This window comes from Musca domestica, unplaced genomic scaffold, assembly GCF_030504385.1.
Source record: "Musca domestica strain aabys unplaced genomic scaffold, Musca_domestica.polishedcontigs.V.1.1 1, whole genome shotgun sequence".
Lineage (NCBI taxonomy): Eukaryota > Metazoa > Arthropoda > Insecta > Diptera > Muscidae > Musca > Musca domestica.
The window spans coordinates 35,153,293-35,173,881 of NW_026712114.1; the positions used below are offsets into that span (position 1 = coordinate 35,153,293).

The window sequence follows — 20,589 nt, forward strand, 5'->3', positions numbered from 1 at the left end:
AAACCAAATTGTACCGAATTTAGTGCAGTTGCAACACGTAGTGCACATTTCCAAAAAATACATATTTTTATCAAAACCACCCCTCGAACTTTATTTTTATTTCCCCCTTCAGGATTTTAGCTGTATCTGTTCTCAAAATACCAAAAGGTACGCAATTTATAGTTTTTGAGATTTTATTACCATTTTAGCTGTTTAGGATCGTTTTAGATCTTTTCGTGTCCTTAAATTTCGAATTTTTAAAATTCCTTCGGTACATCTATCCTGCACTCCATCAGTGACTCTCTTTCCAAATTTCAGAATTCTAGCTCATTTCGTGTGTCCAAGGCAAGTTAATTATTTTATTATACCCTCAGCCATATGGCTACAGAGGGTCTCTTTCATTTGATACAATAAAAACGTGCTTAGTCGAAATAATGGTTTTAGATCCTAGGTCTCTTTGGACCAAATCCGTTTCAGGACATTTGGAGCTGATCTAGCGATTGCCATCCGTCCGTCTGGCTGGCACGAGTATCCTATTTGATCCAAACTTGGTATATCGTAATATTTTTGTCAAACTTAGATCGGGTTCGGATATTGGTCCACTCCTTCTGGTACCTCCCCCACAAAATGTCGAAAATATATTTTCTGCACAGAAAGGGAAACGATAATCCGATTTTGCTCCAAATTTGCAAATCCTAATATTTACATCAGTTCTAGGTCAGGTGCGAAAATGGACAATATCGGTCCACTCCATCAAGTACCTCCCCCACAAATTGTCAAAATTTCGAATAATTACAACTCTTATAAACCGTGATGTAAGAGTCCGATAGTCTTCAAACTTCATACATTCCAATATTTTTATTAAACCAAGGTCTGATGTGAAGATGGGATATATCAGTCCACTCCCTCTGGTACCTCCCCCACAAAAAGGTCGAAATTTTAAAACAAAAAATATTTTACTGCGCAGAGAGAGAATAGATAATCCGATTTTGATCCAACTTTGTGAATCCTAATATTTGCATCAGTGCTAGTTCTGGTGCAAAAATGGACAATATTGGTTCCTGCAGCCTGGCTTTCATGTAAAGTTTGTTGATATAGTAGAGTTTTAAGACATAAAGTTTTGTATAGTTTAAACGGAGTTTTAACCATATTTTAAAAAATTACCAAAAGGACCGCTTATCGCAATATTATTGAAGTCACTTAACACCTTAAATGTAAGGATCCCAAGGTATCTTGACGCGAATATTTCAGAAAACGTTCTTTACCCAAAGGTGGAGGGCATTAAGAAATTCGGCTTGGCCGAACTTAATGCTTTTGACTTGTTGACTCTAAATTCTACTAAGATTTTCTGTATTTATTTAAAAACAAGTAAGTAAAGGCTATAGTCGTGCGGGCCGATTATGTGATACAGTCAATGCATTTAGTCTAGTCTTTACCATTTAGGTCTTTGCTACAGTAAGTTGGAAGCCTCTTATGTCCAAATCCATTTTGGAAGATTTCGTTTTTGAAATAATGTCACAGATCCCTGTCCAAATGTTACAGTTATTGGTCATCCAAAATGCTAGACTTCTTCCCTGCCTTAATTCCCTCGAGATGTGACCTGTATGGCGACTGCAAAGTCAAAAAAAAATAATTTTTGGTCCATTAGTACCCCTAAATGCACATTTTCAAACAATAGGCTTGAATTCTGACCCTAACACCACCCATTGTAAAATTTCGTGTGGATAGGACGATAATTGCGACCTGTATATAATACCCTCAACACATAGTGGTGTGGGTGTAAAAAAATTACCAAAATATACAATTCAAAATTGTTACTCATATTGAAAGAATCGCATGCGATAAAAAATATGACAGAAATAGAAAAAATGTAACGAAAAAATTACTTTTTTATTGGATTTCTCTTAGAATTTAGCCTTTGCTTGCAAGAGACCATTCCGATTTGCTGAGAATTGAATAAGATCTATTCCTTTTACATATATATTGTATTTATTTTGTTATATATCTGATATCTTGTTTATCAGCATCAATTTAATGGTCAGAAGTGATCTTTAAATGTATTTGTGATTTGGGCAGGATTAAAAATATTCGCGGTTAAGTGGAAATTTTTGTATTTTTTTTACATAAAAGTTATGGCTTATTTTACCCGCTAAATATTGTCCGATGACCATCCAAATTGGTATGCTTCTGCCCTGCCCTGAACTCTAACTTCTTGCGAAATTCCGATTGATTTATAATTGTGGCCGCTAGAGTAACAGCAAAATCAGGAAATTTTTCTATTTTGGTTCACTTCAACCCGTAAATATTTTGCGTTCATCTTCAAAAACAATAGTATTTTATTCTGACTTTAACCCCATTATCAATTCGTGAGAATCGGCAAATAATTGCGACCTGTAGCGTGATTACAAATGAACATGCACAGACGGACGGACGGATCGGAGAGATAGGAAGACCTATATATGATTTCTTACATCGAGGACCACTATTTCGAGTTGTTACATAATTTTTGGCCCAATCAAACTTATAACACATAGTATTGAAGGGTATAAACATGATGTTGAACAGAGTGTTATATTTTTGTAGTCGTTTTATTTATTTATTTAAACGAATCAATAAAGTTTACATTTATCTTGTGGATTCATAATACTTCCTTTGCGGCACTGGAACACCTGGGAAAATTCTTCAAGATTCGATAGAGAGGCTGTGACACGGATACTTTCCGGTGGACAATACTCTTCATCCAATACAATAGGAAAATAATCAGGATGAATATTTGAACACAATGTTTGAGCGTAGGATATAAAGAATAGTTTCTTATTTTTATATTTCAAATCTGGCAGCTGTTCTTGATCCAAATTATTTTGCGGGCGAAATGTATATTCATACCATGTCTTGTAGGTTTGATAGGCCAAACGTATGCCACCATTGTCGGCTATGTTTTCCGATTGGACAACACTGTCGGGCCAGGGGTGACCAGCAAAGGAATATTGCCGGTATTGTTGGCGAAAACAATCGGTGCGATCGTTGAAAAATACCGTTGAACGATGGTCCCACCAATCGACTTCATTGCCATATTTATCGGCATAACGCGCCTCATCATCGAAGGCATGAACAATGGCATGGGCTATGTGGAAACCCAATTGGCCAAAATTCACCGCCAAGGGATATAGGGTGGATCGAAATAGATGGGGTTGTAAAACTGCCAAGGGTATGAGAATACGGTTTTCACGGCGTATGTATTTCGGACCCAGCGGCATGTTTTCTGAGTCATAATATGGCGAGGATAGCTGATTGAATTTCCCACGATTTCTAGCAGTTTTGTGGGAGTAAATTCTTTTTAAGTTTCCAATAAAGTCGTTGGGTTCCAGTATTAGATCTCCATACTCTTCGGTAAAGTTAACATTTTTATAATTGTAAATATTTATGGCCAGCACATTTAATTTTTCTGTGGAATAACGACGGACTCGAGGATTTATCCATTTATATGCCTTGGATATGAGAGTACGATTAAACACCGACAATAGGTCCTCAAACATATTAGAAACCGATTTCTCAATTTCTTGTAAATTATTGCGTCTATACCACATATTTTCCAATAGATTACGAAAGTGTTTTCGGGTTTCTGTAATGCAAGATGATTTCATAGATCCAAAGTGATTTATGAGATTATAAAATATATAATTCGCCACGATCTTCTTGGGTGTAGATTTTATGACCTCAATCATGTTATGTTGATATGCCTCATTTTGTTCGATAATAATTTCATCTGGTATTGTCTCAAATGCCAGATTAAAATATTGTTTCAAATCCAAATAAGGCATATATTTCCTTTGTAATTTACTGACCGTTGTTTCACTCCAATACTCATCTGGTCCATAGCGATTATGGGCTCCTCCCTTGGCTAGTTTAGATTCAAAATCCAAAATATCCTTGGCAGTTTGATTGGCAAGTTTGGCATCTAAGCCAAAATAGTCCTGTAAGTTTTCAGAGACCTTGATATGGTATTTTTTCCATAAATTTCCCAGAGCATAATTTCCATACAACGCCATAGGAAATTCAAACTTTTGATGTTTCAACACCAGGGTATTTATGGAAACATTTTTGGGATTTGATATAACTTCATAGCCAAATATAATGTTAATGCCATATCTATGAACAATTTTGGCAATTGCCTGCCACCAATCAAAATCATCTCCACTCCATCGTTCACCCTCAACTACAGGCATTTTTCCAAATTCCATTGTAATTTCTCTCAATCTGTTTCTATTATCCTCCCGCTTCCAATCACGATCACTTAGCAAACATGATTCATAGAAATCCACAACTTTGTTTTCATTGTCATTCAGCTCCTCTTTGTTGCATCCTTCCAACATTTCTCCTAATTTCACCTCAAATTCCTTATTAACATTTAAGAGGCGACTTTTTCTTGGTTCATTTTCATCGGCTTGATTTAATCGTTTCCAATTTCCACAGGCAAAATTATAAAAATCTCTGCATGGATCAATAGTTTCATCTATGATTTTTTTAATTTCTTCCGATTTTTCCAAACGAATTGATTTTTCCACATCATTAAAAGGCGATCCTTGTACTATATGCCCCGGTAAGAGGCCCCAAATGGAGATGCACCATAAAATATTTTGGAACTTTTTCCTTTCCATTATTTCCACATTTGTTTAAATATTTTTGTTTGTTTGTCTGTTTTTTCAATACCGCCGGCAATGTCACTAAAACAAAATCTAAACTATATATACTACTAACCCAAATTGTGCGCTGTTTCCAAAATCTCTCACAGGTCATGGGAGGTTATCATTTCATAGAAATACAGAATAAAAACAATGTGTCATTAGTTTATTTGTAAGTTTATATATAGACATATTTTCTAGAAGAAACAATGCTCTTAATAATGTTAAAGGTATATTACAATAGGGCTGAGCCAAGCTGCTGTGAACAATATTTTACGGTATTGATCTACACTTGATTAATATATATAACAAGTAAAAAGGCTGTAAATTCGGCCGGGCCGAACTTTGAATACCCTCCAGCATTTGGAAGGAATTTGGCAGTTTCCAAAAAAAATAAAATCCATTAAAAATTCGGTTAAAATCTTAAAAAGATCAAATGTAGCCGTCATGTTAGGGTCTAAACGACGTCGGGGATCTGCATAGGCAATTGTTGTCATAAGCAATTAAAATATTCAAATGCGAAACATGAAAAAAATGTAGCTATAATCATCAAAATACCGAATATCGGGAGGTACCGTTATATGGGGGCTATACGAAGACGTGGACCTGCACAGACAATCTCCTGTCATAGGCTGTAGTATCCATTACGAACTTCAAATACCAAATTTCAAACAATTCCGATGAATAATGTCGCTAAAATCATCAAAATACCGAATATCGGGAGGTACCCTTATATGGGGACTATACTAAGACATGGACCTGCACAGACAATTTTCTGTCATAGGTTGAAGTATTCATTACGAACCTTAAATACCAAATTTGAAACAATTCCGGAGGATAATGTCGCTAAAACCATCAAAATACCGAATATTGGGAGGTACTGTTATATCGGGGCTATACGAAGACGTAGACCTGCACAGACACTTTTCTGTCTTAGGCTGTAGTATCCATTACGAATTTCAAATACCAAATTTGAAACACTTCTGGTGAATAATGTAGCTAAAATTATCAAAATACCGAAAACAGGGAGGTGCCGTTATATGGGGGTTACACGAAGGCGTAAACCTGCACGGACAATTTTCTGTCATAGGCTGTAGTATCCATTACGAACTTGAAATACCAAATTTCAAACAATTCCGGTGAATAATGTAGCTAAAATCATCAAAATACCGAATATCGGGAGGTACCCTTATATGGGGACTATACGAAAACATGGACCTGCACAGACAATTTTCTGTCATAGGTTGTAGTATTCATTACGAACTTCAAATACCACATCTCAAACAATTCCGGTGAATAATTTCGCCGAAATCATCAAAATAAAGAATATTGGGAGGTACTGTTAGACACTACACTTCTCTGTCTAAGGCTGTAGTATCCATTACGAATTTCAAATACCAAAAGTAAAAAAATCAGGTGAATAATTTCGCTGAAATCATCAAAATACCGAATATTGGGAGGTATCGTTATATGGGGGCTATACTAAGGCCTGCACCGACAATTTTCCGTCAGACAATGCACAGACAATTTTCCGTCATAGGCTGTATTACTAACTTCAAATGTCAAATTTGAAACATTTCCGCTTAATAATGTCGCTTAAATCACCAAATCACTGAAAATAGGCAGGTACCATTATATGGAGGCTATACCAAAACGTGGACCCACATGGCCCATTTGCAATATCAAAAGTCCTGCAGACATAATATACATTTGGGTACAATTTTATCAACCTACTTCACTTCGTTCGAAGCTAGAGTGATTACCACAGACGGATAAACGCACAGACGGATGTCTCTAAATCGACGGATATGCCACAATAGAATTGTGGGGTACAAAATATATATGTCGTGGTGTTACAAACGGAATGACAAACTTAACATATCCTCCATACTATGATGGAGGGTATAATAATTGAATAACATTTTCATACTGGGCCGTTTGTTCGACTATATTGAAATACTTGCCAAAATTTAAAAATGACATGCCCTCGCCTGCTCACGCTTCCAATGTGGGATGAAATGCAATTTGTCATCAAACAAATATTTATTGAGACAACATCGATGGAGACTAGCTTAAACAATGCCATCCTTGCCAATTAACTACAAGTCCTTCAACTAATGCCAATTATAACAAAGTATCCTTAAAAACTCCCTAAAATGACAACAGCCAATGCAATAAATTCAATTTTTGGCGATAGCTCAATGCAGAAAACGCTAAATCAAAGGAGCACACAAAAACAAAAACGAGAAAGAGTTCAAAAAAAAAAACACATTTGTCAAATTCAACAGCGAGCGACATGTGAACAAATCCAAATTTCAAATGAACTATGAAACAAAGTTGTTGTAGCGAAATGAATGAATGAATGAAGTATGGATGGTGGGAATTGATTAAGACCAAATGAACGGGCGATGATGCTAAAAAATTGCTCCAACTACTCCACATCCCCTTGCCTACCTCCCCTCCCCCTCTGTGCACAATGCGTTTCACGGAAACATAGCTAAAACTATTGCAGTAAATCATTAGCGAAAGCGAACGAAATTCGAACTATGACAATGACATACGTTTTCTTAATTCCATACTTATTCCTTTGGCTGAGTTGACAACCTCTGGAAAAGGAAACGGAAGTATCTAGGAGGAGGACCGTAGAAAAGTTTGAGCTGTTTTTTTTGTCTTTGCTAAACGGTAACTGGGATTAGTTGTATTCATTTTGCTTCTTCTTTCGCTGAGAAAGAGTATCTCATTGGGCTAAGAGGAAACATTGTCGAAGTTTGTGCGTCTCTTGTATTCCTTTGGCCGGGGGGAAGGAAAAACAAATAAAACTTCTTCATTAATACTGATCGATGAGCATAAATCCTTTTGTTTACCAAGTGTTTTAGTTTTGTTAAAAGGAATCGATGGCTGAAAGGGAGAATAGATATGCCAATAATTTTTGTTAGTTTATTTTGCGTATGATTAAACAAATACAATAGAGTATCAGCTATTGAGGGGTTAAGTATGAAACAAAGGACAAGTGCCACGAGAAATTTGTAATGAATTTAGTCAAGTCTTAGAAATAATGACGTAGTTTGGGGGCACTGTAGTTTACAATGATTATAGAAAATTTCAATTTTATACAAAAGAAGTAAGCAAAGGCTATAGTCGTGCGGGGCCGACCATGTGATACCCTACAACACTACAATATGTTAGAAGCCCCCTTATGTCCAAATTCATTTTGGAAAATTTCGCTTTTGAAATGATGTCATAGAGCACTGCCCAGATTACACTTAGCTACCAATGGTTATCCAAAATGCTAGAATTCTTCCCTCTTCTTAACTCTCTTCAATTGTGTGAGCATGAAATTTTTTTTTGTTTTTGTTTCATTTGAACTCCTAAATATTTTGCGATCAACTCCAAAAGCAAGAGATCCCTCTGTATCACCAAATTTAAAGTCATCTATATGATTTGCTTGTCTACGATATTTGACTTTATTCATCAACGAAATCAGCATAGAAAAGCCAGAAGTTCGCCTTTTGTGAATTTCGGATATCGCCTGTAAGTAATGTTGGTATTTTTACACGCAAAGTAGTGGTCCATTCTACCCGCTGTCCTAAACTCTTACTTCATGCGAGATTCCATTTGGATTCCATTTGTTAACTTTATAACGGCTGCAAAATCAGGAACATTTTAGTTGTTGGTCCATTTCAATCCCTAAATATATTGCGGACATCTTTGAAAACCATAGGCCTAGCCATTCTGAGCCTAACCCTACCCTTTTTCTTGAGGATAATTGCAATCTGTATATAATAACCCCAACCTGTGTTGTAAAATGAAAAAATATTACAAAATGTACAATTCAATATTATAAGTCAAATTGAAAAAATCGCATGCGATAAAAAATATGAAAAAATAAAAAATTTCACAAAATACTACAAAATCTATATTAACATCATTATTGGCATATTTTTCTGCGATTTTGTTAGATTTTATACTTTGATGTCAAGTGGGCATTCTGAATTGACAAAATTTGTCGAAATCGGTCCAGCCATTCTTAAGATATAAGCATTCTAACAAACATCCCCTTCACACAAACATACACATTGCATATATATCGCTATATATAACCGATATATTTACTATCGGCATCTACGTAACGGTCAGAATTGACCTGTTCGTCTGTTTGAAATTTCGCCGGTATTAGGAATATTCGCGGTTTAATGGAAAATTTGAGTTTTATTTAACACAAATGTTGTGGCCTATTTCACCCACTAAATATTACCCGATGGAAGGCTTCTGTCCATCCCTAAGCTCTAGCCCCATGCTAACTTCCGTGTCGATTGGTCTATAATTGCGACCTGTAGAGCAACTTCAAAATCAGGAATTTTTCAGTTTTTGGTCAATATCAACCCCTAAATATTATGCAATCATCTCCAAAAGAAATATTCTGACCCTAGCCTATTCTAAATTTCGTGAAGATCGGGCCACAATTGCGACCTGTAGAGTGATTACAAATTAACATGGACAGACGGACGGACGGACGGACATACATAGCTAGATCGACTCAGCTCGGCGAGATAGGAAGATCCATATATACTTTCCTATGTGGGAAACCAATATTTCGAAGTGTTACATAATTTTTGGCCCAATCAAACTTATAATACCCCCAACACATAGTGTTGTAGGGTATAAATACAAGAAAATCGAACATTTATATCCAAATTTATGCGAAATCTTCCTTTCTTAGCGTTTTGTTTTTCAAAATATTGAGCTCTATGTGGGGAATGTTCCAGAAGAAATGGTCCGATTTCTACCATATTTAAACCAGATCTTCTATTGATGGAAATATTGAGATGTACCAAGTCTGAATGTTATCGCATGTTAATTTCGCGTCTTATGAGCTTCATGGATATTCGAGATTTTGAGCCTTTGTGATGGAGGTACCAAAAGCAGTGAACCGATATATCCCATCTTCACAACAAATCTTGTTGTGGTAGAAATAATGGGATGTGTGAAATATAAAGAGAAACTGATGCTTGTTTCGGATTTTATAAACGTTTTAAACGTTTCAAACCCTTTGTGGGGAGGTACCAGAAGAAATGGACCGATCTCATTTTTCCCGATCCCCTTTTTATAAAAGTGCCTGCGTTGATAGAAATATTCAGATATGTCAAGCCTAAGTGGTCTTCATGGATATTCAAAATTTCTACCTTTTGTGGCGGAGGTACCAAAAGAAGTGGACCGATATATTCCATATTAACACCAGACCTTGGGTTAATAAAAATATTGGGATCTGCAAAATTTGAAGACAGTCGGAATCTTACAACACATTTTATAAGAGTTGTAATTATTGAAAATTTTGATCATTGTTGACCTAACACTGACGCAAGTATTAGGATTTGCAAAGTTGGAGCAAAATCGAATTATGGTTTCTTTTCTTGTCCAGAAAATATTTTTTCGAAAATTTCGACCTTTTGTGGTGGAGGTACCAGAAGAAGTGAACCGATTAAGTTTGAGAAAAATATACGATGTACCAAGTTTGGACCAAGTCGGACACCGCCTTCGAGAGTTATCGTGCGCACCAGCCGGCCAGACAGACAGACGGAAATCGCTAGATCGACTCCAAATGTTCTGAAACGGATTTGGTCCAAAGAAACCTATGGTCTAAAACCGTTACTTCGACTAGGCACGTTTTGACCGTATCAATTGATATATACCCTCTCCAGCCATATGGCTGAGGTATAACCATTAACCATTCCATAATTTGTGATTAATTCCTGGGCGGAGTCATGTGAGTCCTACACAATTACCTATACAACGGCAGGCAAATAAAATTTTGTTGTATCTTTTTTGCTGAACTAAAACTTTTATCTTAAATTTTTGTGAACAAAATTTTATGAAATATGGCCCGACAGTGTAACGGGTGCACCTTGCTTCTTTCCCAAGAAACATGGCTCAATTATGCCTCTAAACTAAAATCCACACTAAATAGTGCGGGTTTTCTGGGCCTCAAATCATCAAAATATCGAATATTGGGAGGTACTTTTATATGGGGCTATATAATATTTCTGTCATACGCTGTTGTATCGATTACGAACTTAAAATGCCAAATTTGAAACAAATCCGGTGAATAATGTCGCTAAAATCATCAAAATACCGAATATCGGGAGGTACCGTTATATGGGGGCTATACGAAAACGTGGACCTATACATACAATGTTCCGCCATCGGATCTAGAACCCATTATGGCCTACCAATACCAATTTTTAGACAAATCAGTAGGAAAATGTGGCAAAAAGCATCAAAATACCGTATATCGGGAGGTACCGTTGTACCAGACAGACGGACAATATTAAATCGACTTGGAGTTTTATGCTGATCTGGAATATATATGTATGTATACTTTGTAGGGTCTACGACGAATATTTATCGATGTTACAAATTGATCAGCACAAAATTCTATGTCGATTTAGCGATGTCCGTCCGTCTATCCGTCTGTGGAAATCACTGTAGCTTCCGAACGAATTGAATTATATTACTAGAATTTTGCACAAATGTATGTTACGTTTGCAGGAATTTTGGTATTGAAAATGGGCCATGTAGGTATAGCCCCCATATAACGGTACTTCCCGATATTCGGTATTTTGATGATTTTAGCGACATTATTCACCGGAATGGTTTTAAATTTGGTATTTGAAGTAATGGATACTACAGCCTAAAACAGAAAATTGTCTACGTCTTCGTATAGCCGCCATATAACGGTACCTCCCGATATTCGGCATTTTAGTAAATTTATGGACTTTTTTTACCAGAATTGTTTCAAATTTGGTATTTGAAGTTCGTAATGCAACTACAGCCTAAGACAGAAAATTGATTGTGCATGATCCACTTCTTCGTATAGCCCCCATATAACGGTACCTACCGATATTCGGTATTTTGATGATTTTAGCGACATTATTCACCGGAATCGTTTCGAATATTGTAATGGCTTATGAAAAATGTTACCTACGCAGGTTCGTGTCGTCATATAGACCCTAAGACAATAGCTACATTCGGTATTTTTAAAATTTTAACAGAATTTTTAATTTATGTTAATTTTGTGAAAATTGCCAAATATGTACCAAATGGTGGATGGGATTCAAGCTTCGTCCCGGCCGAACTTATAGCTTTTTTTTTTTTTTTTTTTTTTTTTGTAAATTTGGAATTTATTGGTTTCGCAACAACCAGCAAAATTTCTAGTGAGCTGGAGTCAAATATCTCCAATATGCTATTTATAGTTTCCATTACAGTAGCTGCAATTGTTTAAGATAATATGTATTTTAAATTTCTGCTAAAATAATATTTGCTTAATTTTGCGACTTTTCCTCCTCGTAACACTACAGTACCAAACTTAGTATAACCTAGCAGTTGTGCAATCGAACGTAAAAGGGGGTTGTTTATTTTCATTAAAATCATATAAATTTTCATTCAATCTTAACAGTTTTTTTTTGGAAAACCATCACCAATTTTCAATTGCCGATGTCGTTTATGTCGTTTTTCTGTTTATGGAACGCACTGGAATGGGGGATGTTGGGCGAACGGGGGTGTTTTTTTTTTTTTTTTTTTTTTTTGAATTCTTGCATTTTCAGTGTTTTAGTGGCTTGTTTGGTTTGGTCAAGAGAAGCCACCATGTTTGGTTTGTATTACAAGTGATGTATTAATCGTTACATCAAAACTGCTTAATTCCGTTGTTGGCTACTATCCCTCCCCATGTTGCCACCTCCATCAGCGTTCTCAGCAATTGTCGTTTTCTGTTGTTTTTCAATCAATTTATCATCTTTTTTTGTTGTGCTTCTTGTTATTGATGCTGTCCAAAAAGTAATTCCTGTTTTTGTACGTTTTTTCCGGACATTGATGATGTTGGTGACGACCAGGGACACGATACCGTCCACAATTGGAACGGTGACGACGACTACGATGATGATGATGATGCATTGTAGCCAAGTAAATCCTTGGCCAATGGAGTAGCTTTGCTGTTGCTGCCGTAATGATGAATGCAACAAATGATTCATGTTTAATTTTAATATTAAATTGTTGCCAAAGGGCGGGGTGTTGTTTAAGAGAATGGGAGTTCTTTTGTATGTAAATGTCATATTTGAGATGATTTATTATGTCCATTCAATGTTTATACCTTATGACGTAATTTTCGTTACGTTTTTAGTTTTCGTTTGTTTGATTATTGTCTGGAAGAGTAGTGGTGGGTTCTATGAAGAGTTGCAATGGATGTTTTTGTACTTTTCGATTTGTAGAGTAGAAATATAAAATGTCAACTGCTAGCGGATTAAATATGACAAATCTATCTGAACTTTGCCAGTTGAGTTTCCGAGGTAATTACATATAAGTCATTGCTTGTTAAACTCAGAATGAAATGCCGAAATGTATAGAGATATCTTAATGGTAAAAATTAATATGGGACATGGTGAGATAAAAAAACTGCAACCAACTTCAGACTGCAGTCGTTTCTAAGTCACTCGTCCGACAGCTGTTAAAATTATTCCTGTGACAGCTCAATATATTGTTTACAAGCCTACAAGAGAATTTCGGTGAGAACTTTCCAGAAAAAAGTTATTCGTGATGGAATTCAAGTTATTCGTGATGGAATTCAAGCGTGATTGCGATTTCTATATATTTGTCTGAAAAACCACAAGTGGCTATATTTGAGCACTTCAGCATTTAAATGTGAATAAATCTTTTGTGTCACTTACCATCGCTCGTTGCCGTGATACTGGTAGCGTAGCTCGACGTCAAGGAAGTGGACGGAAGAAAACAGCAACATCAGCAGAAATGGTTCGAAAAGTATAGAAGCTACTTGATCGAAACCCGCGTCGCAATTGCCGAAAAATGACTCGTGAACATATCGGAATAATCCATTCGGCAAATATTGAAAAATGAGCTCGGCCCATTAAAATTCCAAAAAGTGCAAGAACTTACACAGCAACAGAAAGAAAATAGACTCAAAAAAGCTAAAGAGTTGCTTCGCTTGACCGTAAGCGGTTAATTGCCGAATTTGGGTTTCTCCGATGTTGTAAACATGTAAATAAACAAAACAGATCGTGTTTACTTGCCAAAGAAGTCAGCTGAAAATGTGCACCGTGGGTTGGCCACCAGAACTGAAGCGCCGTCCATGGTGATGGTGTTGGCCGTCATCAAATTAGAGGGAAATACGCATGGGAGCTATAACAAAATCTGAACCGATCTCGATAAAATTTGGCAGAGGTATTTCTCAGCTGTATCTGAAATCTGACACCAAATATCATTGTTTGTGGAGTGCATATTTCGAATGTATGCATTTTAAGACACCAAATCAGATGAAACATATATATGGGACCTATAACTTTATCTGAACCGATTTTCACGAAATTTGATTCAATTGCTTCTAGGCTCAATTTGTCCATTTGATGCACAATAAATCGGATAAAGATATATATGGGAGCTATATCCATATCTGAACCGATATCGAAATTTGGCAGAGGTATTTCTAAGCTGCATCTGATCATGGTTTTGGAGAGCAAATAACGAATTTGGGGGACTTAAACACCAAATCGGATGAAACATATATATTGGACTTATACCTATATCTGAACCGATTTTCATCAAATTTGATACAATTGCTTCTAGGCTGAATAAGGTTGTGTCTGTCAAATTTCACTCTATTTGGATTGATATTAAAACTTTAGGGTACGATAAAAAACGGATAGCGATATATACGGGAGCTACATCTAAATTTGAACCGATCTTGATAAAAGGTATTTCAGAGTTGTATCTGATGCCTGGTACCAAGTATGGTAGTGCATATTACGGCTGTGGTGCACAAAAATAACAAATTGGTTGAAAGTATATATATGGGAGCTATAGCTATAACTGAATCGAATTTCACAAAATTTGACATACTTTCTTCTACGCTCACTTTGGTTACATGTGCCAAACTCCATCCTATTTGGGCTAACATTACATATTTGGAGCACAGTAAAAGACAAATCTGACGAAGATATATATGGGAGCTACATCTAAATTTTGACCGATTATCACCAATTTCAATATATTTCGTCCTTAGGCCAATAAAATGATTTGTGTAAAATTTCATCTCGATCGGGCAATGAATGTGACCTGCACTTTCTTTCTTAAAAAACTATATGGACAGACGGACGGACATGCATAAATCGAATCAATATGTGAAGGCCCAAAGTCAGAAGATATATTCCGTATTTCGCATCCATAATATTGGTTTTATGTTAGAGGAAAACACTTTCGCATGCGGCTATACATATCTTGTTTTTAGAAACTCCAAATATTTAATCACCAAAAATCATAATATCTCCACGATTTGAGTTGATATAGCTATGTGTGTCCCCCGTCCTCCTGTCCATACTAAATTGTAATCACTCGATAACCTTGAAGTTTAAATTTTGGGGATTTGAAATGAACTAAAAAGAGAATTTGCATGACCATATGGCAATACGTAAGGTAAACAAGTTAAAAAGTATCTGTCGGTTTTACCAACACATGTATACCCTCAGCCAATGTAAGATTATTTAAAAATATTTTGACTTCTGAATAATGAATAATCATATTTTTAATCCCTTATGGAGTAGGTTCCGAAGATATAGTCGACCGAAGTATTCCATTTTCATGCTCCATCTAATACATATAAACATATTGATATGGCAATATTACAAGAAAATCGAACATTTATATCCAATTTATGAAAAATCGTAAATTCCATATTTACCTCTGGTTTTTGGCAAAGATGGATATATTTAGATATAGCAAGTTGTAAAGAATCGCTGACTTGTTTCGCAAGCTATGACCGATAAAAGTATTGAAAATTGTTACCCTTTTTGAGTGAGGTACCAGAAGGGGTTTTGCAGATTATATATTATCTGCACAACAGATATTGTAGTAGCAAAACTGTTTGTATGTGTGATGTTTGAAGAGTGTTGAATGCTTATTTCGCTTTATATGAGCATTTTATTTTTCAAAATCTTGAATCCTATGTGGGGCAGGCAGCAAAAGAAATGGTCTGATCTCCAACATCTTTATAACAGATCTTGTGTTGATGGAAATATTGAGATGTACCAAGTCTGGAATGAAATCGGATGTTTATTTCGCGTTCTATGAACTTCATGGATATTCAAAATGTTGACCCTTTGTACGGGAGGTACCAGGAGGAATGGTCCGATCTCTACCGTTTTTATAACAAATCTTGTATTGATGGAAATATTCATCGGATGTTAATTCGCGTATTATTAGCTTAATTGATATTCAACAATTCGGCCTTTTGTGGGGGAGGTACCAGAAGGAGTGGTTCGGATGGAATATATCGCCAAATTAGCACCAGATCTTAAGTTTATATAAATATTAGGATGTGTGAATTTTTAAGACAATCAGATTCTTACATCACATTTTATAATAGTTTTAATTATTCAAAATTTTGACACTTTTTGGGGGAAGCAGACCTTGGGCTAATAAAAATATTGGGATGTGCGAAATTTGAAGACAATCGGACTCGTACATAACATTTTATAAGAGTTGTAGTTATTCAAAATTTTGACCCTTTGTGGGGGAGGTACTTGATGGAGTGGACCGATATTGTCCAATATTGTCCTAGCACAGACGCAAATATTATGATTTTCAAAGTTGGAAATCGGATTATCGTTTCTTTTTCTGTGCAGAATATATATTTTTTGAAAATTTCGATCTTTTATGGCGGAGGTACCAGAAGGAGTGGACCGATATTGGCCATCTTTGAACTCGATCTAAGTTTGGATCAAATCGGATACTCAATTCGAGAGTTATCGTGCGCACCAGCCAGACGGACGGACGAACATCGCTAGATGGACTCCAAATGTCCTGAAACGGATTTTGTCCACAGGGACCTAAGGTCTAAAACCGTTATTTGGACTAGGCAAATTTTGACCATAACAAATGATATATACTGTCTGTAGCCATATGGCTGAGGGTATAAAAAGATACAAAAGCACACCATTTTCAAAAATTTCAGACCTATGCAGATTGTTTGAGCGGATGAACATAACATCCGATCATTAATTGGGATGATGGCAATTGAAAACTACAGAATGAACCCCACAATTGTTGCTGATTTTTTACCAATCCTATTATTTATCCCAAAATCCCGAGAGATTCCTTCATTCTAGTCAAACGGGTTTCAGAATTACAGAAAATTTGCCACTAAATATAGTGGTATAGGATATCTCCATAGCCTAAGCATACTTTTTCTTATATTCGGTCTGTTCACTGATATTTGGTCAAATTTATTGTAATCCTGTATTATAAACTTTTTGTGGTAAAGCTATTCAAATGGGACAAAATCTCCCTATTGGCCTTTCTTGGATAATGAAGGTTCGCGGGTAATCAATAACAATCACTTTCCTACATAGTGATTTGTTATGTGGTGAATATATTTTGTTTTACTAATTGTATTCCACCATTTGCATAATTTCTTGCAAAAATTAAAATGTGCATTGCACTTCACGCATACGCCACTACATCGGTGCATATGTTCAAAAACTCCAAAAGACATGTTCATTTAACTTTACCATTTTGTGGCATGACATCATATTTTAACTAATTGAATAAATCTATTAAGGTTTTCCACAATCGTCACAGGCCATTTTTAAAAAAATTAAAAATAACAAATGTGAACATACCTCAAATGACTTTAAAAAGGGGGATTTTATTCTGTTCGCCTTTATTCAATTCGCTTTAAACATTACATGACAACGATTTGCTACAGTTCATCAATTTAAATGGCCATATTTGCCAAAATAAAAACAAAGGAAGCCGAACATAACCTTAAATCACATAAATCCCATTTAACCCCACCACCACCGCTGGTATACGTCATCAGTAGCAGCACCACCACCGCTACTTTTTTTGTTACCATTCGGTATCAAAAGTAGCTCAACTCGGGCCGCATCAACTTTACTTACACACAAGTGGAATATGACAAAAGAGCGTGCCATAAATGCCACTGAATAGATTACTTACAACATTTAGCAGAGATTTGAGGATATGTTAAGGTACTCTAAAACCGGGACAAGTGCAAAATTTTCCATTTGACAAATATAATTTTTTTTAATCCCCCTCCAAAAGGGACAAACACTGAAACAATGAAATTTAAACCGAAAACAAGAAAAATGGTTGCAAAACCTTTTAACATTCATTGAATAGACTTTTCATATGCTTTAAATTTTCCACAAAAAAAAAAAAAACTGAGGGAAAAGGGGTGTTGCCTCATGTGATCCCTTTGGCTAGATGACACTAGGAAATGTGAACAGAGAAGGAAGTGATTTTTGCCTAAATACTTTAAATAACCCATATTTTAAAAAGGAACCACCACACTCACACATACTCACCCAGCCTACATTTAAAGAAGACAAAGAATTTTTGCACAAAACGTCTCATAAATCTTTGCCGAACCGAGAACTAACTTCTGTCATATCGTTTCATGTGATATGAAACGCTTGCGATTTTATAGCGTTTTTTTCTTTCGCTTTGTATATAATAGGCTGGCCTATGTTGGCAATATTATTATTGCGATGACGACGATGATGCTCATGATGATGATGATGATCCATTAGTGCAAATCAAATGAAGAAGTATTGCAAAAAAAAGGTGGTGAAAAATTATCAACCGAAATTTTGCTCTCCTCTGTTGAAACATGTTTTATGACCTACCATCTGATCAACTTGACTAGTTATGTAGTTGAATAAACATGTGGTGGCTTTGCCATAGCTGGGAGGGGCGGAAAGTATAACTAAATATGTGTCACATTAATGTTTACAAGTATTTATGGAGGTCGTTATATATGTAAGGCTACATCTGTGTTTTTTTGAAATAGCAGTAGATTTGATCTTTTACAATACAGGGTGAGATAAAACAAGTAAAAAAGAAGACAACTTCGGCCGGGCCGAACTTTAAATACCCTCCACCATTTCGAAGGAAATTGAAAAATGATAACAAAAAAAAAAAAAAAAAAGATATCGGAAAACTACCACTTAAATGAAAACGTTATATGGGGACTACACAAAGATGTGGACCTGTATCCGAAAATTTCCGTCATAGGCTGTAGCGCCCATTACGAATTTCAAATACGAAATTTGTTATAATTACGGTGAATAATGTCGCAAAAATCATGAAAATACGCAGTATCGGGAGGTACCAAAGACGTAAACCTACACAGACAATTTCCTGTCTTAGATTGTAGTAACCATTAGGATCTTCCAGTAGGAAATTTGAAACAATTCCGGGACTAATGTTGCTGAAATAATCAAAATACCGAATATCGGGAGGTACCGTTATATGGGGGCTATACGAAGACGTGGACCTGCCCAGACAATTTTCTGTCTTAGGATGTAGTATTCGTTTCGAACTTCAAATACCAAATTTGAAACAATTCCGGTTAATAACGTCGCTGAAATCATCAAAATACCGAATATAGGGAGGTACTGATATATGGAGGCTATACGATGACGTGGACCTGCATAGACAATTTTCTGTCATAGGCTGTAGTATCCATTACGAACTCTAAATACGTAATTTTAAACAATTCCGGTGAATAATGTCGCTAAAATCAACAAAGTACCGAATATGGGGAGTTACCGTTGTATGGGGGCTATACGAAGACGTGGACCTGCACAGACAATTTTCTGTCTTAGGATGTAGTACCCATTAGGATTTTCCAATACGAAATTTGAAAAGATTCCGGTGAATAATGTTGCTGAAATCGTCAAAATACCGACTATCGGGTGGTACCGTTACATGGGGGCTATACGAGGACTTGAACCTGCATACAAAAATTTCTGTCTTAGGCTGTAGTATCCATTTCGAACTTCAAATACCAAATTTGAAACAATTCCGGTTAATAATGTCGCTAAAATCATCAAAATACCGAATATCGGGAGGTACCGTTATATGGGGCCAATATGAAAATGTGGACCGAAATGTCCATATACGAACTTAACCTGACTACTGGTAAGCTATGCATGTATGCCCCTTTCTAAATTCGTTCGAAAAATAGCGTGATTGCAACGGACAGACGGACATCGCTAGATCGTCTTAAAATTTTACCCTGATCCAGAATTTGTAGGGTATATTATGAATATTTCGAGGTGTTACAAACGGAATGACAAAGTTAATATACCCTTTATAGAATGCGGGAGGCTGTAAAAACGGCAATAAAGTCAAACGTCATAATTTTTACATTTTTTTTTTAAATTTTATTGAATGAAATAAAAAATGTCGGAAATAGCATCAAATTTTGACCTTTGACCTAAATTATGGCCTTCTAACGGCCAATGCTCGGCCCACGCTACTCGAATGTTGCTCTGCGGTATTTTGGCCCATTTCCGGCGAAGCGTTTGCTTGAGGTGATTAACACTTTGGTATTTTTTAGTGCCAACCTTGCTTTTCAAAATACTCCAGACACAATAGATCAACGGATTGGTATGCGGAGATTTTAGTGGCCATTGTGCGCTGGAAATGAAGCGAGAATCCTGATTTTGTAACCATATTTGGGTGGCGCGTGTTGAGTGCGATGGTGCTGAGTCCTACTGGAATGTGCAACGTCTGCGGCCAAAATGTTTGCGCGCCCAAGGCTTTAATATACCCTCCAGAATATTTTCGCTATAATATTCGGCATTTATTCTGATGCCAAGGTCGAGTAATACGAGCGGAGAGCGACCATCGGCCATTGCCGGCGCTTGAGTTCTGGTGGCCAACCGAAGGTGCATATTTTCAGCTGACCTCTTTGACAAGTAAACACGATCATTTTGTTTGTTTACAAACTGCTGGACAACGAATGTTTTCTCATCGGAGAAACCCAAATCCGGCAGTTCACCACTTTCGGCCAAGCGAAGCAACTCCTTAGCTCTTTTGAGTCTATTTTCCTTCCGTT

At 36.3% G+C, this 20,589-nt stretch overlaps 1 protein-coding gene across 1 annotated transcript; it reads right to left on the reverse strand.

The window, feature by feature from the left end:
* Positions 1-2,567: 2,567 nt before the first annotated feature.
* On the reverse strand, positions 2,568-4,668 carry LOC101899151 (neprilysin-4-like). Its single transcript, XM_020039333.2, has one exon. The coding sequence runs from the start codon at positions 4,635-4,637 to the stop codon at positions 2,589-2,591; it is 2,049 nt and encodes a 682-aa protein (XP_019894892.2). The 5' UTR covers positions 4,638-4,668; the 3' UTR covers positions 2,568-2,588.
* Positions 4,669-20,589: the final 15,921 nt, after the last annotated feature.

Excerpts from the sequence above, each read along its gene's own strand:
- LOC101899151 (XM_020039333.2), bottom strand. The coding sequence starts at position 4,637 with ATGGAAAGGAAAAAGTTCCAAAATATTTTATGGTGCATCTCCATTTGG.